At 40.2% G+C, this 22,868-nt stretch overlaps 1 protein-coding gene across 2 annotated transcripts in view; it reads right to left on the reverse strand.

Annotated features, from left to right (window-relative positions):
- Positions 1-22,868, reverse strand: part of LOC122808748 (ras-related protein Rab-11A-like) — a 317,065-nt gene that overhangs the window by 193,486 nt on the left and 100,711 nt on the right. For both annotated transcript variants that reach the window (XM_044079765.1, XM_044079764.1), the window contains exons 2-3: positions 14,062-14,257; positions 13,087-13,280 (exon numbers count right to left, since the gene is read on the reverse strand). In XM_044079765.1, the coding sequence (XP_043935700.1) occupies positions 13,087-13,280; positions 14,062-14,257 (390 nt within the window). The remainder of the gene's footprint in view (positions 1-13,086; positions 13,281-14,061; positions 14,258-22,868) is intronic.

Raw genomic sequence — 22,868 nt, forward strand, 5'->3', positions numbered from 1 at the left:
CTATTATTTCCGCAAAGCATTCTAAAACTGAGAATATATCTATTTGGCTTGACTATATTCTGAATCCTATTGTACAGAGAACTAGATTTTACATCAGAGATTCCTGGCATTTATTGGAAGAACTAAGGAATATAGATGTTTCATCTAGTTCTGTCAGTTTTGCTACTCTTGACGTCAAGTCCTTATATACTGCTATCAAGCAAACAGAAGGATTAGAATATTTGAGGGAATACCTGACTTCATATTCTGATGTTGAGAAACACAAGGTTAGCACCATTTGTGATCTAATGGAGTTAGTCCTAGAGAATAATTTCTTCAGATTTGGTAAACATATTTATCAACAGATTTCAGGAGTAGCAATGGGAGCGAGGGTGGCACCAGCTTTTGCCAATTTGGTTATGGCAAATTGGGAGCTTAAATTTTTGGTTAAACATCATCTTTTCAATAGGGCACTTGCATATTTTAGATTTAGTGAGGATTTACTTTTTTTGTGGAATGGCACTTTTGAAGAATTTTCTGACTTCGTAACAGATTTGAATCATAGTACTGACTTCTTGGTCTTCAAATTGAGTGGTTTTGGGGATAACATTCCCTTTCTTGATGTCATTCTTAGTATAGATACAGTTAATAACACATTGAAAAGTCAAATATACAGGAAAGAGGTTTTTGCGAACCAGTATTTACACAAGGACAGTTTACATCCTACACATATGAAAAAAGGAGTAGTGAAGGGCCAAATTTGTTTGAGTAGGCTCACCACTGATGATGATGCATTTCAAAGTGAAGTAGGATTTTTAAGGTCATTATTCATGTATAGAGGTTACGTATTAGACTGGATTAAAAAAATAGAGAAAGAGGTCATTTCTTTAAGGAAGGGGGTTGCTAAACCGATTCTTCTTTCTAGTCAGATAGGTTTAAGTTCTGGTTCCAAAGTTTTAGAGAATACCAGTAGTTACCACCTAGCGTTCCCTTTACCGATTGTTGACGGTTCATCAAGGACATCATCGTTAACAATTGGTAAATGATATTAGGAAATAAAGATTTGGTTGGTACTTTAGGGATGAAACCCACTTTCACTTACAAAAGAGTTAAAAATTTAAAATCTATGCTGGAGATGGATCATTATAGGTATCAGGACATGACAAGAGCAGCCAGTATTAAGAGTGGTACTTATGCATGCAATAACTGTAGGCAGTGTAGATTTATCAGTAACAGTACTAGTGTATTCATAAAATCGCTTAATTACACCATTTGGTCTAATAGTTATTACAATTGTAATTCCGATTATGTTGTTTACATCGCCAATTGTGTTTCATGTGAACATTATTACATAGGAAAAACTAAAAGGCTTCTAAAAAGAAGAATCTATGAGCACAATTTGGCTATAAAAACAAAGATCAGTTTAATTCTTTGGCCAAACATTCTTTAACATGTAGAGATTTTAAGAAATTTCAATTTTCAGTTTTAGAATAAATCAACACTAGCGAATTTGGAGGAGATTTAAACAATGTCTTAGAATGCAAGGAGACATTGTGGCAACTTTTGTTGGGGCTGATAGGTTGCCTGGCCTCATGGATTATATTAATTTAAAATGTTTTTTGAAATATAGATAGGTGTTTGAGACCATATGCATGTGATCCATGTGTGTTTTGTGTGAGTTGTACATGTGTGCACACATACATGTTCATATCACTCTGATTCCCTTCAGAGACATGATATGATTTACATTATTCATATATATATATATATATATATATATATATATATATATATATATATATATATATATATATATATACCTATTTTTTTTGCTTTATACATATATTTCATTTTATATATATTATATACATTTCGGTATGTGTACTTGTGTGTATATATCATCATTTTTATATTGCCATATATTTTTTATGATATTTACATATACATATATATATTTTTTACGTGTATTTTATATTTTCATAGTGACTGTTTAGTTCTATGTTTGTGTGTGTGTGTGTGTGTGTGTGTGTGGGGGGGGGGGTACATGTCTATATGTCCATACGTGTGCGTGAGTGTGTGTGTATGGGTGTGTGCATGCATGTGATTGTTGTGTCTACGTGGGAGAGGTCCTTGGATATGCATTTCATATGTTCAAGTTGATTATTATGCTATTCACACAGCATGAATTTACATTGCATTTTTATGACTGTATTTTTGCATTTATACATATGTATGTGCATATATGTGTATATACATTCATTTGTGTGTATATATATATATATATATATATATATATATATATATATATACACACACACATATATACATTTATTTATTTTTTTTTATTTGTTATTATTATGATAATACTTCATGTTTGTAGAAAATCACATTTGTTTATTTTTTCAGTTTGATGGTCATGATGTAATTTCCTGTTTAGTAAGTTATTTAAGGAACTGGAAATCACTTAAAAATGTTTCTGAGGAAGTTCACGTATTAAACAGTGGATGAAAGCGCTAAATTTTTGGCTTTTGGTTTAGTTGTTTTTTTTGCCAGCAGATAGATATATATATATATATACATACATATATATATATATATATATATATATATATATATATATATATATATATATATATACACATATACACACATACACACACGATTTTATATATTGTATCTCTCTCTCTCGTGTGTGTGTGTGTGTTTCTGTGTTTCTGCCGGCATGTATGCTGCCGAAAATCAGAATTTCGTGCACAAAATGAAAAGTGTATGGGATAGTCAAAGACACTTATGTGAATGCAGTAGTACATTCGCATAAGTGTTCGACTATATATATATATATATATATATATATATATATACACACATACACACACACACACACACATTATATATATATATATATATATATAGATATATATATAGATATATATATATATATATATATATATATATATATATATATACACATATATACGGAGATCGCGGTACAGTGGGGATTGGAAATTCATCCATATCCCCACTGTAGTGCGATCTCAGAGTTGGAATATATTAGTAGCAGGGGGGGTGCTTGCCCCCCCTGCAAAAATGTGAAATGTCATACAGGAGTTTATCAGCTCCTATACGGCTATCACATGATGTTTTCGGTGACAATGTCGACTCAAATGCGTCGATCATTTGGGTCGACATTGTGTAGGAGTGGAGAGTTCGGTTTCAGTGTTTATTTTTATTATCGCGAATGGCAAATGTTTTGCCTTTCGCAGTAATGATAGTAAACATACACACACACACACACACACACACACACACACACACACACACACACACACACACACACACACACACACACACACACACACACACACACACACACAGGCATATAATGTTTGTTTTTTTTTAATATTTTTGCTTAAGTTGTTTTTAACTGATAAATCTTTGTAGCTGCTTATTGGTTGTGATTATATGTCATTAAGTATTTATATTGGCTTTAATCTCACAGAATTTAAACGTCTGATGAAGCAGTGTGTCAACTGTGAAAGAGCTAATGTTTTAATAAATTCTTTTGATTTTAGTTGAGTTTTACACCGCCTCATTGTTGTGATTCACTTAGATGTTTTTCCTGTATGCCTTTTTGTATTTAAGTGAATCATTTATCCTCCATGCTACATTAGTGATTAGTTACTTAAAAAACACAACAGAAAATGCATAGATACGCACTTTCATAGGTAGGTACTAGGCTATCAGCCCAAAGGCCTAAAGTAAGCCTAGCCAACAAGGTTCCCTGGCTTATGCCACCCAAGAAAGTTAATTTCCTGTGCCTCTGTCGTGCAGAGCCACTGAAATGATCCCCAGGGTGCATTTCCTATTTCCCATCCATTCATCAAGATTTTTCTTAAAGAGTGCTAATGAGGAACTTTGCTCGACATAGATTGGTAGCTTGTTCCAGAGTATAGGAAGTCTCTGGGACAGGAATCTATCCCTTCAGCATGTCCTGTTTATTGTGGTAACAAGGTTTAGGTCCCCAGAACATGCAGGTCGAAGGGATTGGGATTTCTTTAAGTGGAGCATGTCCAACAGCTCTGGGTTTGACATAGTTTTATATGTTAGTCAGAGATCTCCTGGAGTAGGCAATATGCTACAGAATAAAGATGGAGTTTTTTGAGACGGTCAGTGTAGGGCATCTGTTTGAGGCCAGTAATCCTCTTTGTGAGGTACTGCTGTGGTCTTTCCAGCAGCTGAAGATGTCTTGTGAGGTACATTCCAAAACGGGTGTTGTACTCTATAATGGGTCTAATGAGTGCAGAGTAGAGGGGAACAATGACCTCTTTTTTTCCTGGATGAGAACCCTTTTGTGATGAAGCATGCCACATAGAAGGATTTCCTGACTACTGTGGTGATGTGATTATCAAAGGAGAGACTACTGTCCACCTGGGTCCCAAGGTCTCTCATCACACATTCGGCATTAAGCCTGCCGTTTATGTGGTAGTTCATGGGTACAGAGTTTTTACCAAAGGGGATGACAATGCACTTTTTGGCATTAAGCATGAGGAAATGCCTCTGACACCAGGCATCTGTCTCAGTGAGGCCCTTCTGTAGGATGTCCACATCAATTGGAGACTCTACTATGGCTCCTAGTTTGCAGTCATCTGTGAACTTCATTAGCCAGAGGCCTTCTGTATTAGCCTGTACTTCAGAGAAGTAGATACCAAACAGGAGAGGTCCCAGGACTGAACTATGTGGTACTCCACTTGTCACTGGTTTGAAGGTAGATTTGGAGTCTGCAACATTTTCAGTGTGGTACTGTCAGTGAGCCAGTTGGCAACCAATCTTGTGACGTAGGGATTTATACCTAGTTTAGTGAGTTTAGCTATAATTCCAGAATGGGGGATGGTGTTGAAAGCCTTGGCGAGGTCAAGATAGGCTGTGTGAAGCACCATACCCTCATTTACAGCTTTGGTGACTGCCTCAAAAAAGTTGAACAGGTTCAGAAGGCATGATCTGCCTTTCACAAACCGAAGAACTGGGTGGGGTCCAGAGGCTGGAGGTTACCAATGTCTTTGTTTATTAGTTCCATGATGATACGTTCCATGGCCTTGCAGACCAGGCTAACAGGGCGATAGTTCCCAGGATCAGTGGTGGCTCCCCCTTATGTGAAGTGGGATAACTGTTGCTGTGCGCCATTCAGTGGGCACAAAGCCTGACGTGAGACTATGATTGAACATGGTGCTTAGGTGGGGAACCAGTTCATTCTGAAGTTCGTGTAAAATGCAGCCTGGGATGTTGTCCGGTCCCATGGATGCTGTGTTTTATGTTTTAGAGAGTGCAGCTTTTATTTGCATAGATGTGATAACAGGGATTCTGCATTCTTCCTGTATAGATATGGGCCCTTTAGGAGGTGAGAGGGGGAGGTAAAGTTAGCACTGAACCTATCTGCCAGGACATTGGCAATATCAGTTGGTTCTGTAATTTTCGTGCCGTTGTGCTGCAACTCAGTGCAGATCTGGGTGTTGCCATTGAGATTTTTGAGATAGCTATAGAATGCTTTGTGGTTGCCCTTAGAATCAGTGGCGATTTTGATTTCGTAGCTAGCTTTGGAGGATCTTATAAGGGATCTCACCTTCTTACTGAGGCTGACCAGGCCAGCTCCTCCACTCATGGGATTTTACGCTCTTTTGCAACAGTTTCTTCCTTTTGTTGTAGAGTTTGTTTATGGCAGGTGACCACCAGATTGGGTTCCTTTTTTGGAGGCTAACGTCTTGGTTCTGTTTGGGATAGCACGATCCATGCACCCGTTTAAGTGCTTATACAGTACATCTATGTAGGATTCAGCAGTCATAACTGTATTGTCCATCTGCATGGGTGTCATGAAATTCACTTCTGTCTTAAGAAGCATGAAGTTGGCTTTGGAGAAATTTTTTACCATGGTTTCCTTAATGGTGAGTGGGGACGGGATGTGGATATCTAGGGTGATTAGCTTATGGTCGGATCTGACCAACGAGGAGTTGACTTCAGGTGTGGAACACTGGTCACTCATGTTGGTAATGACTAGGTCTAGGATATTGTTGCCCCTGGTGGGGGTGTGGATACGTTGATCCAGGGCATTGGAATTAATGAATTCTACAAAGTGCTGAGTGAAGGAGTTGGTACAGGAGTAGTTTTCCCAGTTAATGGTGAGGTAGTTGAAATCGCCCATTATTAGGGTGTTTGGTTGAACCCTAATATTTTCCAATATATCAAGAAAAGAGTAGTGGGAATCCTGGGGCATGGTGGGGGATCTGTAGCAAGCTACAATTTGGATTGCAGTTTTGCCCAGAGTTAGTTGCACTTGGATAACCTCAGATGCATTATGCTGCGCAACTAGCCTGGAGGTTTGGATAGCCTTAATGAATATGGACACTTCCGCCTTTGGTGTTCTAGGTCCAGGTTAGATGGCCGAAAAGTGTGGCATGAGTTACAGCCTGGTAATGCAGGGGTACTCTCTAGAGCCTTGAACCAGGTCTCAGTCACTGCACAGATTTCGATGTTCTCCATTTTAACACAAAAACTACTGCCTTGTCTGAAGTCTAGTTTTTGAGATGAAACTGCTTACTCCATGTATCATAGGAGGTTACTAGGATAATGACCCTGGAGCCCTTCCAAGCCTAGTCAAGAATTTATCCCCAAAAATAAACCACAGGCAGCACCTCCTGCCCGTATCTGTGAGGAACACAGGTGGAACTCCTGGGACAAATTTGTGGTTTCTCATCCACTCATCAAGGTTGCGCTTGAAGAGGGTCAGCAAACTGCTTTGTTTGACGTGTATGGGAAGTCAATTCCAGAAGGAGACTAGCCTGTCTCTCCAGCAGGTTTTGTTAATGTTGCACATTAGATTCAAGCCTTTTGAGCAGGTACTGCATGAGGAGTTAGACTTTCAGATATGCAGAATCTCTAGTAGGGCAGGGCTCGAGATTGCCTTGCAGGCGAGACACAGATCACCCCTGAGCAATATGTATGATACCGAGTAGAGTGATAGTGATTTGAACCTGTCTGCATAGGACAGATGTTGGGAGGCCATGGATTCTCTTTATGAGGTATTTCAGTGGCCTTTCCAGTTGGTGCAGATGTTTGGAGAGGTACATCCCAAATGGGGCATGATACTCAAATATTGGTCTAATGAGAGAAGAGTATAGAGAGGTAATAACCTTTTTTCTGGATGCAATCTCTTTACTTATGAGATGAGCCAAGTAAATGGCTTTTCTGACCATTGCTGCTACATGATGATTGAATGTGAGGTTGTTATCAACCTGACTGCCCAGGTCTCTCACCACAGGCTGTGTGCTTAGGGGGTTGCCATTGATGTGGTAATCAATAGGAGTTATGTTTTTGCCGAATGGTATGATGATACATTTTTTTTTTTTGCATTTAGCTTGAGGCCATGATTTTGGCACCAGTCATTAGCTGCTGTGAGACACTCTTGCAATATGTCAACATCATTTCGGGAGTCAGTGAAAGCATCTAACTTACAGTTGTCCACAAACTTGGTCAGTAACAGGCCTTTTGTCTTTGCCTAGACCTCTGAGAAATAGATGCCAAACAGTAGGGATCCCAGAACAAATCCCTGGGGAACTCCACTAGTTACAGGTCTGCTATTGGTGGATGTGCCTATTTTGCCTTTGAAGGTCCTATCAGTGAGCCAGTTGGCCACCCACCTGATGAGATAGGCATTTACCCCAAGTTGTGTTAGCTTTTCGATGAAGCCTGATTGGGGGATTGTATCAAAGGCCTTGGCCAAGTCAAGGCAAGCTGTATGTAATGACTTTCCCTCATCTAGGGCCTCGGTGGCAGTCTCAAGGAAGTCAACCAGGTTCAGCAGGCAAGATTTGCCTTTGACAAATCTGAACTTCATGGGGTCAAGTACTTGGAGACTGCCTATGTTCTTGTTTATGAGATCCATAACAATACTCTCCATGGCTTTAGAGATCAGACTTGTCAAGCTAATGTGGCAATAGTTTCCAGGGTCAGCAGTGGGACCACCTTTGTGCAAGGGGATGGCAATGGCAGTTCTCCACTCTGCTGGAATGAAGCCAGTATTTAGGCTGTGGTTGAATGGGCCTCATCGGCAAAGCCAGTTCTTGCTGGAGATGTGTAGAATACATCCTGGGATACTATCAGGTCCCATGGAAGCTGTGTTTTTTGCCTTGGATAGGGCCTGTACCACTTGACCTATGGAGATGCGAGGTGTGGGGCAAGTATTGGGGATGTCGAAAGGGCCTTTTAGGGGGGACAGTGGGGTGAAGTTTGCACTGAACCTATCTGCTAGCAGGTTGGCCAAATCAACAGGATCAGTGTAAGTGATACTGTTAAGTACTAATTCAGAACAAACCTGGGCTTTGCCACGGAGGTTCCTGGCATACCTGAAGAAGACTTTATGGTTTCCCTTTGTTATGGAGGCTAGTTTAGATTCATAATTGGCCTTGGTGGTTTTCACGGGTGATCTAATGTGCTTGTTGAAGCTAAGGAAAGAGTTCTTCCCATTTGGAATTCATTCCCATTTACCCTTGGATAACAGTTTCTTCCTTTTGTTGTAAAGCCTGTTGATAGAGGATGTCCACAAAACAGGTTTGTGTTTCCTTGAGGAGCAGGTTTTAGTTCTATTTGGTATGGCTGAGTGTATGCAGTTGTACAGATACTTGTATACTGCATTGGCATACTGTTCAGCATAGTTGTCTGCATCCCCTGGGGGGGGGGGTAGTGGTGCAAAGCCACAGATACCCTCCCTTAGGAGGTTGTAGTCAGCTTTTGAGAAGTTTTTTTAGCTTGATTATGGCTGGGGGGGGGGGGGGGGGGGAGAAGAAACTTAAAATGAGACAGTCCAATGATCTGATCTCACCAGGGAAGAACATACTATGGGACTGGTGCAGCAGTCACCCATGTTGGTAAGAACTAAGTCCAGAATGTTATCTTCCCTTGTGGGGGATGAGACGAGCTGGTCTAGTGCATTAGAATTGATAAAGTTGAGGAATCGTTGAGAAGGTGCATTAATGCAAGAATAGTTCATCCAGTCTATGGTGGGATAGTTGAAGTCACCGGGGATCAGGGTGTTGGAGGTACCCTGATGGAGTCAAACAGATCCAGGTAAAACGAGTGGGTGCCCCGAGTCATGGATGGGGGTCTATAGCTAGCTATAACTTGGATGGGTGTTTGCCAACTGTCAGTTGTACCTGGAGTAGTTCCAGTGCATCTTGCTGGCAAACCAGTCTGGAGGTGTGCCTGTCCTTAATGAAGATCGAGACACCACCACCCTTAGTCTTCCTGACCACATTTTGGGGTCAGAATGAGGTACAGCCTGGTAAGGTAGGGGTGCTCTCTGCAGCCCTGAACCAAGTTTCAGTGACCGCACAGATAGCATCTTCCAGTGCAAGGAGTGCCTTCAGCGAGTCCATTTTCAGGTTAAGGCTCCTAGCGTTAAGCAGCATGACCTTCAATTTGCTTTTGACACATCTTTTAAGTTGTAAGGTTTGTCTTTGGGACATTTCCTAAAAAAGGCACAATGGGGGAGGAAAAAGCCTTGGCCAGGATCCGGAAACCCAGTGGTGACAGGTGAAGGCCATCTCTGGCAAAGCATCAAGGCCCATCAACCATGTCATCCTAGGCAGACAGATATTGGATCCCTTTGGAATGACATCAGAATCTAAGCCAAGTGTTGAGGTCAATCAATCAGTTTTCGTTGATATTATGGTATCATTCTTGGTGAAGGTAGGATGCTGCTAAGGGCTAGGGTCATAACGGCCTGGAACACATTCACTCGTGTCTCTCTTCATATATTCCAGGGAGGTACGTCTCAAGTCATTCACACCAACATGTACAATGTCAGACTCATGCTTATACTTGTGCAGAGATTTAAGTGCTTGCATGATGTGGCGGATTCTGGCACCAGACAGACAACTGACTGTGACCTTCTCCTTGTCGAGCCTGGTGAGGGGGACATTGGTGGGTCTCACAACTAAGTCACCAATGACTAGTATAATTTGGTTTATTGTTTTGCCTTATGGGCTGTGTTTTTGAGACTCTGGTGTGTTTGTCTGCTGTGTGTGATGTGTTTGGTGTTGTGTGTGTAATGTTTGCGAGTGTGTTTTGGAGGTCTCTTCTGTTTAGGTAAGTTTTTATTGAGGACCATTGCATAGGTGTGTGTGTGTGTGTGTGTGTGTGTGTGTGTGTGTGTGTGTGTGTGTGTGTGTGTGTGTGTGCGTGGTTGTTCTGCTTGGCTCTGTGATGTGAGTGGTGTGGTGTTTGCGCTGGCAATCTCCTCTTTGTCAGGATTACTGAATGTGGCGCAAGAGAGCATGAACTCCAGGTTGCTGATGTACATGCATTTCTCACAGGTGGAAGAATTGTGCACTAGGAGAAGAGGGTTGTCAGTAAACATTAGGCAGTTGCTACACTGCCTCAGTATGCCCATGTTGACCAAGTTGCCAGGAGAAAGTGATGGGAAGTATTAAGACATAGTGTTCCAAATGTTTGGGCAGACTTATGGAGAGAGGGTCTGTAGTGTTCCGAACGTTTGGGCAGACTTATGGAGAGAGGGTTTGATAAGGGTTTGTCCACAAGAGTGTAGACCACAAGAACCTTCTTAAATGTAAAGTAACTGGTCTGAAGCACAAGTGCTGAGACCAAAGCTAAAAATGCTTAGAATAACAGATAAATTGAATTACGCTACTAACAAGCAGTAATAAATGCACCAGAATAAAAGCACTTGAACACTTAAGAGCACACAGCAAAGATAAGTATGAAGAAGACAATTACAGTAAAAGCAGCTGAATAAAGTGTATCTTGTTTTCTTTATAGATGGAAAGGGAGGAAACGGAAGATAGTTCAAGATTAGGGAACAAAGGGGTTGGCCTTCCCAAATGCTCTGTCTACTTAGTATGCTGAGCTGATGAGATAGGACAGGGAGGAGTGTTCAAAGTAAAAGAAACGTGTTAGACCTACTCAAATGATCTCACTACACTACGTTGAGGGATCAAATGAGATTGGACTGGGAACAGTGACCAAAATCAAATTTACAGCAGGGGCGGGCAATTCCAAAGACACCACGTTTAAGCCTACAACAACACCTTGGAGGGAGGACGGGAAAAACAAACAGTGGAGACAACAAAGGATAGAAACAATAAAGCAAATAAATAATAAATGAAATATATAAATACAGCACACAGTGCAAATCAAGTTGCAAAAGTTGTACTTTATCAGTTTGGAATATCAGATGGTAATAGAATCTAACTCAGCCAGGAGAATTTAGCTACATCAGCTCTGCACAAATTCACAGAAGTGATGTCTGTACTGGAAGTGCAACACTGAAAATACACCTCAGGCAAAGAATGACACCTAAGATGGGCTGGCTCAACAACCCTCTACCTGAAACTAGCCTCTGAGCTACCCTGAGAAACAGTGCAGACAACAAAGGACAGAAACAATAAAGCAAATATATAAATAATGCAAATATGTAAATACAGCACAGTACAAATAGAGTTGCAAAAAAGTGTAATTATTAGTTTGGAGTATCAGATGGTAACAGAGTCCAACTCAGCCAGGAGAATTTAGCTATATCAGCTCTGCACAAATTAACAAAAATTTGAAACAAATACATTTTATTGTTTGATCTGTTGAATATGGCTTTTTATTGAATCTGATTATTGTCTTGTGTTACACCAGTTGCAAGTGTTTAGTCTTTATATATAGATAGTCACAAACTATCCAGTGAGCATTTCACATGTTAACATAAATGGAATATTTGTTATCGTTTAGCCCAGTAGTGTACTACAAGTTTGATCCATCTGACGTTATTATAATTTATATATGGTTGTTTTGACTAGGAATAAATTGGACATGCTGTTTTTGGACCTAATAAGTCTATACTAAAGTCTGCCATAAGTATTCGATTTCCTTTACTGTTAAATTTGTCTTGTAAAACTGTCCGAATAATTGTAGGGCTGGATAGAGGAAGAATGTTTACTACTGCTATGGTAAGCTTGCCTTTGTCACTGATTAAGATCTACCATGTTAGCCAACTAGAAGCATGACCATCTTTGGCATTGTTCCAAGAGGCTGAATTTTACTTTAGGATACTCATAACATGATGCCAACTTTGAGGGTTTTATTTTTTTTTTCCGTTTACATGGTCCATTAAGATGTATGTAAATTTAATTTGGATGAAGATGAAGCAGCATGTGTTACATTTTAACAATGTCTCAATTAATACCAGAGCTTTTTTATGTCTTCAACATCTGTATGAATTTACTTACTTTGCACAATTCAGTTTTTGCAGTTTCATATGTGTATTTCTAAATATGCAAATCCTGAAAAGAAAGCGAGTAGTGAGTGTACAAAGGAGGTGGAACTATCTAGTGCTGAATGATTAATGAAATTTGTGTTTGGTCAGCAGTAACTCCTCCCATCTATTACTGTTCTGGATCCACTACTGGGTGTCTTGAGGAGGAAAAAAACAAAACATGAAGCCAGACAACAGCACAAAATATACAACCAGCCATGCAAAGCAAAATTATTTTATGACAAAATGGACTAAAACTCCTAAACAGGTTGGTGGTAAACTGAAGACAGATCACTGCTACAGAAACAAACAAATTAGGTTATCCTTGCATCTCAGAAAATCCAATTATCCATTCATTGGATTGCAGCCTTGAATTAGGTACCTAGTTGGACAGAGAATTTAAGCAAAGAAGCAAGGATGGAAAACTCGGAGAACAGCAAGTCTTGGAAACTGTTCTTCTCCTTTAAACTTCTTTTTGGATGGAGGCACACGCACGCACACACACACACACACACACACACACACACACACACACACACACACACACACACACACACACACACACACACACACACACCCCAACTCAAGATTGCCATACCTCGGAGAAAAGGGAATACTCCAAGAAATGGCATCTTGGACTTATGTTTAAGTCCGATGTTTCGGCCATTCAGTCTCCACATTTCAGGACTCATTCTAGCAGATCCTGACATTTCAAATGGTTACCAGCAAAAATATGTACTCTTCCTCATCAAATGAAGAAAAAAATTCAAACAGAAAAGTTAATCAAGATAAAAAGTCCGTACCTGCAAATGACTTGGCCTCATCAGTGGGCACTGCTCGAAGATGTCTCAAGTCTGCTTTATTCCCCACTAGCATGATGACAATGTTGTTGTCTGCATGGTCCTTCAACTCCTTTAGCCAGCGATCTGCATTCTCATAAGTAAGGTGCTTTGCAATGTCATAAACTAAGAGAGCACCCACAGCACCTCGGTAGTAGCTGCAAATATAAGAAAATTGGTAGAAATGCATAATTTTACTTCACTAAATTAAGTGATTTCAGGTATGGTTAAGGTAGTCCAATTAAATACTAAACAAAGCAAAAAAATGTACAACTGTTTTGATATTTCTTTAATAATTCAAACACAGCTGTAATTGGCAAAAAATAACGCATATTATCAGGTGTACCATGCAAGTTTAAAATGTCTCTGAATCTTCTACTGTGCACATGCTGTATGCATGCCTCTTACCCCAACCAACAAGGGCCACTGATTTTATCCAGTTATTTTACCACCCCTTCAAAAGATAATAGTATAAAGAACTGCTCAGTGTCTATACTTTAGCATGAATGAAATGTAAAACTTTCTATCGTGCATCTTTATTGCCGCTCCCAGCATACACATATGCCAAGATCTGATGCACATTTTATATAAGCCCTATCAGGTGTCAAATTATCATTTCCACCTAACCCCCCCCCCCCCCATCTATTCATCCAAATACACACTACTTACACTCAATTTTTCTTTTCCTCAAAACTGCAAAAACTAATCTAAACACATTTTTTAGAATAAACACTATCTTCAGTGTGGGTTAACATAAGCAACAGATGCCAATAATGATCAGTGCAGATTCTCAAATCCAATATTCTTGCTGCAGATCCACAAAGGGCAACTGGAGCCCATAAACATGCTGACGCTGGAGAAGGTGATTGCAGGAAGTATTCGGCAATATGACAAGTGTTTTAAGACAATTCAAAGCAGTGTGCCTATCACTGTACTTACGCAGAGGTGATGGCACGATAGCGCTCCTGTCCTGCAGTATCCCAGATCTGTGCTTTTACAGTCTTGTTGTGCACTTTCACACTTCTTGTAGCAAATTCTACACCGATGGTACTCTTGCTCTCTAAATTGAACTCATTACGGGTAAAGCGAGACAGCAGGTTACTTTTTCCGACACCAGAATCACCAATAAGCACAACTAAAAAAAGTAACAAAAGGTTAGATTTTACTTCACTTGTGACCCAGAACCATACACTTTATCCTGAATATTTCATTACAAGTCCGTCTATCACTCTTCAAGAAAAAAAATATCTAACCACTTATCACACCAACAGTGGAGAATCTTTATTTATTTATTTTTTTTTAACTCTTCCCGAGTAGAAGCATTTTAACACTCAAAGAAAAGAGATCCGGCTGAAGCCATTAGGCACTTTCCTCTACTCCAACACCTCCCCATCTTCCCTCTCAAGAATACTTAAATGTTTCAAAACACAGAAAAAAACTGCTGAAAGTTTCATTATAGTCATAAACACATGATGAATGACAACTGTTTACAATCAGCTAACAGTAAATAAAACAGAGAGAACTAGTGTACAGAGGGGACTGGATTTTTAATAAATTAAACAGAAATAAAAACATGAAATGCTACAAAGAGAGAAAAGACAATCAATCTTAAATTTAGTAAAACAAATGAAGGGTTGATGGTTCGTGAGAAAGGGTTTCTACCTACATTACCATGACATAGAAACAGCAGCCAGTGCTAGATGGTCAGTGAAGGGAAAAGGTAGCGCAAGACAGCAGAGGCCTGCTGCTGCAGGGTGATTGTACACATACAGCAATGTCTAGTGAAAACCAACTGAATCATAATAAAGAGCTCTATAAAACAACAGAAAAAAAAATGTGCAAAAATACCCTGAGCTGTACATATGGAACTGTGCAAACAGGCCTGCTGACATCACTGCAATGCTCATCCCAGGGGCAGTTACAGCACATCCAAATAATCCCAAAGTCTTCAGTAAGATGGGACCCCCCCCCCAGTTCTTCTTTATCAATCAATATATAGCCATGACAAATCTGGAAAAGGATGCCAAGCTAACCATGACTCACACTGGGTATATAAGCAAGGCAGGTAAAGGAAGAAGTGGACTGGGGCAGCTGGTACGCTCAGAATATCAATAGCTCCAGAGTAAAAACAACATGTAAGAAAATACACATTATAAATGGTAACATGCCCTCAAAGTTCTGATGACTTGATTAATGTCCCGAGTTGTAGAAGTATGTATGTGTGTTTGTGTGTGTATATGTGGGGGAGGGGGGGCTGAACAGGGAACCATGTAGTATGCAACTGAATTAATAACCACAAATGGCACACCCCATTTCCAATTTCAAAAGTGCAAACAAGGACAGAAAAAGAATGCACGCATGTCCATAAAGTAGCAGTGTACAATGTACATAAAAATCATCTGCCTTTTGGCCTACAATTAAAGAGGACTGAGAGAACCTCTTAAAAGTTTCTACCTCAGATGGTGTCAACTGGCTCCATGTTGAAAAGGGATAAAGCCCTGACTGTGATCAAATGAACTAGGATTAACTAGCAACCCAGGTGCTGGAAGATAGGCAAGTGCAATGCAGATGATGGTTTGCTGAATCTGATTGAAGGGAGGCAGTCAAGCCCATGCAATGACAGCAGCTGCTGGAGAGATATTCAAGCATGTAGCACAAGGGCTATGGACATGTACCTGGCTCTGCCAAGATACAGCAGTCTTCATGGAGCGTGCATCGGAACATCTGCACTTACAATGTGCATGCAACATGCTGTCACATCTGCAAGCATGTGAGCACACCAGCCAGCACAGAAGCATTTATGGCCAAAAAACAAACTGCCGCATGGCTGTCTGCATGACAGCTGCACTGTGACCTGGTCTTACTCAAATGATTGGGAATTAATGAGCAAAGGTGTGGCGAAGCCTTGATGATTTACAGGCATGGGGCTAGGGAAAAATAAAAGGTTCTACTTCATGAATTCTTGAGGGGAAAAGCCTACAAATAATTAATCCTTGTGGACTTCATCATTCAAATTTAAGCAACAACCCTTGAACCAGATACAGTCTGTAGATGAACTTGCCTTCAACCAGTCTGCAGTACAGATTAACTACAAAGATTAAATCTTCCATTATAGAAATTTACAGAGATAAATAGTTCTATGTCTACCAGCATCCTACGAAAACCTAGTTTTACACTGCAAAATTTACACAGATGAGGAATTAACTATTTGAAGACAGAGTAGCTGTCCCTATGTTAACATGTACTATGCTGCTTCACAAGAATGTTACATAAAACTGCACTCGCCTATTTATTCAAAATGATATACCAACACACTAGTGCTCGTATTAATGTACTAAAGTTGTACTGTTTGCTTTGTCCTTCCTAATGTCGGACAAATTATTTGAAATGTTAGTGCTTGCAATGGTGAGTCCTGTAATGTGGATACTGAATGACCAAAAATCCAGACCTACATACACCAAGTCTTAAAGGGAGTATCTTTAAAGCAGGTTGGGGTTCATGATGGAGAGTGAACCTTAGCTTCTATGTGGAAGTTCCAAATTTTTTGCATTAGATTCCTTCAAATCTTTGAAAACAAGTTGTTTTGAGTCAGTATTCATTTAAAGAAACTTTATTCGGATGAGCACTTTTGTCTTTTAGACTTGCTCAGATTAAGGAAAAACTTGTAGTAATACTAGATAAGGCATTGATCCTTAATTTCAATAAAGTGGCACGTGAGGAGCAGTTTTTGTGACTGGTTTTCATATATAAAAATATATCAAAAGCCGGCACAGATTAGGGCACCAACACTAAGCTAATACTGTTGATTCACCTCACAGGGGCTCCCAAATTGTGGCAGCAGTGTACAGCCAGAAGCCAAAAAAAGCAATGTTAAACTGTAAAACATGGAACTCAGCTGGTGGATGCAAGGGGAAAAAAAAACAACTCACAACTACAGCACCCAATATTTCTTTCTTTCCTTCTGGCAGTAATGAAAAAGCTGGCAACCCCAATGGAATCCCATCAATCACAGCACCCAAATAAAGCTGTCCACAAGCTCCATTAAGGCTCTAACAATGCTTCCAATATCAAAACAAGAGTTAAATTCCAAAATTTAACGCATTGAAAAGGCAACAGAATCTATACTTTAAAAAAACATCATACATTTAAGACTAAACCATGTTCAGTTATGGATTCAGTGACCATATTGAATGACTTGACACTTTTTTTGCAACAGATCTGTAAAGTTTATACTCAATTCAAAACATGAGCCACGAGTACCCTAAGGGAATGATAGAAGACCAGAGGGTGCTAATAGAACAACCTATGCGGAAGTGGTCCAACAACACATATTACAGCAAAAACAGTCTTCTAATGATGGTAATAAGAATGGCGACTCCTGACTTGGAATCTTGACTGTCTACACTTCACATTACTTGGACCCAGCCTAACACAGTCATGACTGGTAATTTAAACAAACAATTACAGTTGTTTGAAACTTGTTTTTTTATCAAGTTTCATAATTTACAATTGGAATATTTGCACTATAGAAAATGTTGCAGACGACAAAAAATTTCCAAAGGGTCTAAGGTTTTGGAAGTTCCCTGTCAGGTAGGAAGCAAATTCTGTCCTACATAAGGACATGTTAAGAGTTGTTTGACAGGACTTTGTAGTTAGTTAATGAAATTAAAAGACAACAAGAGAAAAGTGGACTGCTTACATGGGAAACTAAATGACAACATTACAAGTATCTGATGTTTCCCTTGTATGAAGTAGACTGCAAGAATATTTTTATTAAGGCTGACAAGCAATCCAAACTGACTCACAAACAGAAAGAAAAGTTAACGTGAGATAAGAAGAACTACAAAGAAATACATGTGTATCCTTTACCTCAAGTAAAAAATGACATACTGGCCCAACAGAGACAGCAACAGTGGCATCCAAAGTGAGGGTAATGAGGCAGACTGTGCATAACCAACGCATAACCATTTCCTCCCTACCAGATCTAGAGTATTTTTTTGATTCAACAATTCATCAGAGGACAGTGAGGCTGTGTCAGAGGCAGATGAATGGGTAGAACCCTCAGAACAAGAACCACTGTAGCAACTACTATTGCAGCCAGTCATAGAATGTACACATTTACAATTTTAGCAGACAGATAATAAATGAATGTTATGTACTCAACATAATAAAATCGATCCATGTTATCTTGTTTTGTCCAGTTCAACCTTAGGAGTTATCAAATCCAACTGGATCCAACCTTGGCACCTCTCAGGAGCTTTGGATCCAGATTACCAACTTCATCATCTACCCATAATTCCCTCTCTTCCACCAAACTATGTCAGATTGAGTTTCCCTGCTCACCAACCTATCAGTTACCTCCTCTTCTAATGAACAGGAGTAATTATATCAATGGGAAAGGAATTACGATTATGAAGTTAAAACCAATTGTGGCTGTGTAATAACAAGGTCCCAGAGGAGGTCCCTCCACTCAAAGAGGTGCACCAGATTACAAATTTAGAAGAAAGAAGGGATGTTGAACCAAATGAAAACAAGACAACATGGATGTATCATTATGGTAAGTACACAACATTCATATCGGATGCCTTTTTTTCCATCTGATTCAATCATTGGAGCAGATTTCCAAGCTACCAAACACCTGGGAGACATTAAAGGACATTCTTGAGAATGGTGGAGCCAAAAGAAGTACTGGATATGGACTGTCCACCCAACTTTTAATGAGAAACAAATCAGCAGCAGCGCAAATTTCATCAAGAGGGACTCTCTGTGTAAAAGTAGTAGAAGTAGCCACAAACCTTGTGAATGACTCTTGGTTTCTTGAGTAAAGGGTGCCCAACTTTTAATAGACTTTTCATAGGTAAAAACTATACAATCAGACAGGCACCTAGAGAGAGTGATCTTAGAAATACCCTGGCCAACAGAACTGATCTAATTTCCTAATGTCTGCAGCTGTGTTGATAGCATCTGAGATGTCTGCAAAAGTTTAGTAAATGTAACATATACTCTTTTTTGCTAGAAAATATTGGAACGAATACTGGTAGATTGACAGTTTGGTTAAAGTTCATTTTGGATGCCACCTTTGGGATGAATGAAGGGTTCGTTCTCAAAGATGGAAGACCAAATAAAGGGGGTTACATGAAAGTGCTTGAAGTTCAGAAATTCATGAAGTAACTGCCACCAGAAAAAGTTTTTTTTCCAAGAAAGGAACTTCAATTCTGCTATGGCTACTGGCTCAAAGGAAGTCTGAGTTAATGCTTGGAGAATGATAGTTATGTCCCACAGAGGAACTGGAGAACTTACCCCACCGTAGGGGGCTCAATAAAAAAGGTTCCTATTGGAAAGGCCTTAGAAGTCTTCAATGAGGCCATGGAGCCTTGATATGTCCAAAATGGAAATTGGAAACGGATTCTAATTGAACCTTGATCGTGAATAACTAGAACCTTTTAGGAAAAAACCTGACAAGAAGTTTTTATAGGAAAGAGGTACTAAAAAGGTATCTATTCCTTTAGAGTTTACCCAAATAGAAAAACTTTTTCATTTGCTGAGGTAAACTTTTTTAGTGTTCAATTTCTGTGAAGCTGTCAAAATATGAACTACTGCAAAACAACGGCTGTGCTTGTTTAGGTATGAAGCAAAAAGATCACAGCAAGTTTGGCCCCAGTGACTGAAGATTTGATTCACCATGGTTTGTTTGAGAAACCATTCATGGGGCAGAATAATGGACCTGCTCAGCTTGTCCACTTGCTAGGGTGTTCCCATTATATTCATTACTATGAGAAAGCAATGGGAAGATATCATACACTGCCACACTCTCATGGACTCCCAAGCATAGAGGGTATAATCGGATTCCTCCCTTGCATGTTGATGTACAAGACTACAGCCATATTCTGTGTCTGGATGGAAATAAAACTCTCAAAACGAGAGCTCTTAAAAGCCTACAGTACTAGAAGGATTGCTCTCATCTCATGGACAATGATGTGAAGACTAGCCTCCATGTATGAGCAAGAACCTTGGACCATCTTCCCTTTGAAATGTACTCCCACCACAAAAGGCAAAGCATCTGTGGTTAATCTGACCAATGGAGGAGATGGAGAACAGTCAACCTTCTGGAAGCACCAGGAAGGTCAATCAACACCTGATGGAAGATCTTCAAATAGCTGTTCGATGAACCTGAACATGAACAGGGTGCAAAGAGACTACTGTACTGATAGGTCCACTAATGAACTCAAATGAGTTAGCTCACCAGAGGAACTAACATGGTCATTGAAGCCATCAGCCCCAACAGCCGGAGAATGAGTCTTGCTGGGGGTTGAGGGACATTGGAGAACTTGAACAGCTACCTGACAGACAAAATCCTATATTCTTGGAGTTTGTTTTTGTTTTTTTGACTACTTGTACCCAGGTAGCATCTTATGAACTCCATTTGCTGTGTGGGTGTCAACTGACTCTTTAGTCGATTAACTATAATACCGAACTTCTGAAGAAGCTGGAGCAAGAGATCCCATTGCTGGATCAGAAGATACCTGGTTGAGGTGGTAAGGAGCCAACTGTAAGTATGGGAACACTTGGAATCCATACAGTCCAAGATATGCTGCTACCACTGCCATGCATTTGATGAACACCCAGGAGGCTGTGGTAAGACCAAAGGGAAGTGTCCTGAATTGAAAGTGAATGGCTCCCTGTCGGAAATAGAAAAATCTCCTGGATTGTCTTGCTATCTTGATATGGTAGTACGCATCCTGGAGATCTATAGAGGACATCCAATCATCCTTTTTTCAGTAGAGGTCATCAAATGGACTGGACCATGACCATCCAAAACTTTGTCTGTTTTACAAACGGAGGGGACTTGGGACCAAAACTGGCCTGAAGTTCTCAGTCTTTCTCAGAACTCAAAAGAACCTCAAATAGACTCCAGATCCTAACTTGTCTAGGGGATGTACTGGACAACTTTTTCAAACAACTCTGAAACTTCTGCTGTTGCAGATTCCATCTGATTGGGTGGCACAGCAGGAATCCTTCTCTTCTTTTGATGACAGGAAAAGTACAGCTGAATCCCACTTAACTGTAGATGTTTGAGCAGATCAGTTTTGCAGTACTGGTTCTTGGGTGTTCCTACCATGCAAAAGTCTGTGACCGACCCAGTTTCCAGTGTCTTTACATCATCCCTTGCTGTAGGACATCTGAAGACCAACAACTGGATGTCAGGGTATAAGAAGGGTGCCCGTCTGCTCCATCTTCAGGTCTTTTTAAGCACTGAACAACCAGTTTGGTGCTCAAGGACACCACAACCTCCCCAGTTGTCTGAATTTAACTGAGGAGGAAAAAACAGAGGAGACAGAGAGGGGATGATGGAGATAAGAGGACTGTATGCAGAAAAAAATACTCCTCTACACCTTGCACCCAGCAAGATGGAAGTAAGTAATTAGCAGGCAGATGGGTTGCAGGGTGTAATTATGCACTGCAACATTGATCTGCTCAAATATCTACAATTATGGGGAGTGGACACAACTGTACTATGCTTTTCATAGTCAATGCTGCAGTACTGACTCTTGATAGGACTCAAAGCTAAAAGTTGGATGGTGGTCAACCGTATGACCTTAGGAAATAAGATTTTGCAGAATGGCAGTAATGAAACCGGTTCTACCCCTGGGAACATTGCCTTATAGTGTTTTGCAAAGGTATGCACCGAGTTTCATGTAGCTGCCTGTAAGATGGTCTTGGTGGGTACTCCTTTGAGGAGAGCAGTGGTAGTTGTCCTATGTCTGATGCAGTAGGCTTTAATATGCCCAGGTAAATCTTTTCCATGCTATGAGTAAACCGAGCTTAATGCAATTAGCTATCCATTTTGAAATGGCTCCTTTGGAAACGAGCTTGCCCTATTTACTCTCTGCAAAACCACCAGCAATTGCTATGCTCTATTATTGGGTTTTGTCCTGTATAGATAGTACCTAACCTGCCTGTGCACATCCAGGGAGTGGAGGAATTGCTCTGTCTTATTCTGTGGACTTGGGAAAGCTGGCAGGTGGACAGCCTGGTTTAAAGTAAGTTCTGATACCATCTTAGACATAAAGGATGAGTCTGCTCTGAGGGTGACTCTATCCTTCTGAAAGGCAGTGAAAGGTGCTTTACTCTCCTAGCTGACGTGACAGCTATAAGAAAGGTGGTCTTCTAGGTCAGCATCTTTAGAGAGGCAGTGGCAGCAGGTTCAGGAGGGTTAAAAACTAACATAATTTAGATCATATGCTGGAATAGGGTTATTTGTGGATGGTCTCAAGTAAATCATCCTTTGTTGAAAGAGCTTCATGTGGCAGTATAGAAAATAGGTGGAGCACTCTGCAGGTAAGCTGATATGGCAGATGCATGTCCTTTAATGCTGGAGTAGGAAAGTCCCGGTCTAAAAGGCTGAATTGATATCTGCCTGAAAAGGGTTGGTATTACTGCTGTGACACCAGATTTCCTGGTATTGGGCCTTCCTTGCTTCCCTTAGCATGGGAAGCACATCCTTGGAATAGGATACATTCCTTGATGTAAAAATCCAATCCTCGAGGCTGTTGACTTGAGGCTGTCTAGATCAGGGTTGAGACAGATCCCTTGGCTTGGCTAAGAAGATCTACTTCTCATGGTAGGGTGTGGAATCTCTCCTCACTCATGTCAGGAGGAGGGAGAAAGAATAGTTGTGTAAAATCTTACCATAATCATAGATGTCCTTCTCTTCCATGTTGCAGTATTCTCACATGTGGATCTTC

This window comes from Protopterus annectens, chromosome 8.part0 (assembly GCF_019279795.1).
Source record: "Protopterus annectens isolate FY-2018-M chromosome 8.part0, PAN1.0, whole genome shotgun sequence".
Lineage (NCBI taxonomy): Eukaryota > Metazoa > Chordata > Ceratodontiformes > Protopteridae > Protopterus > Protopterus annectens.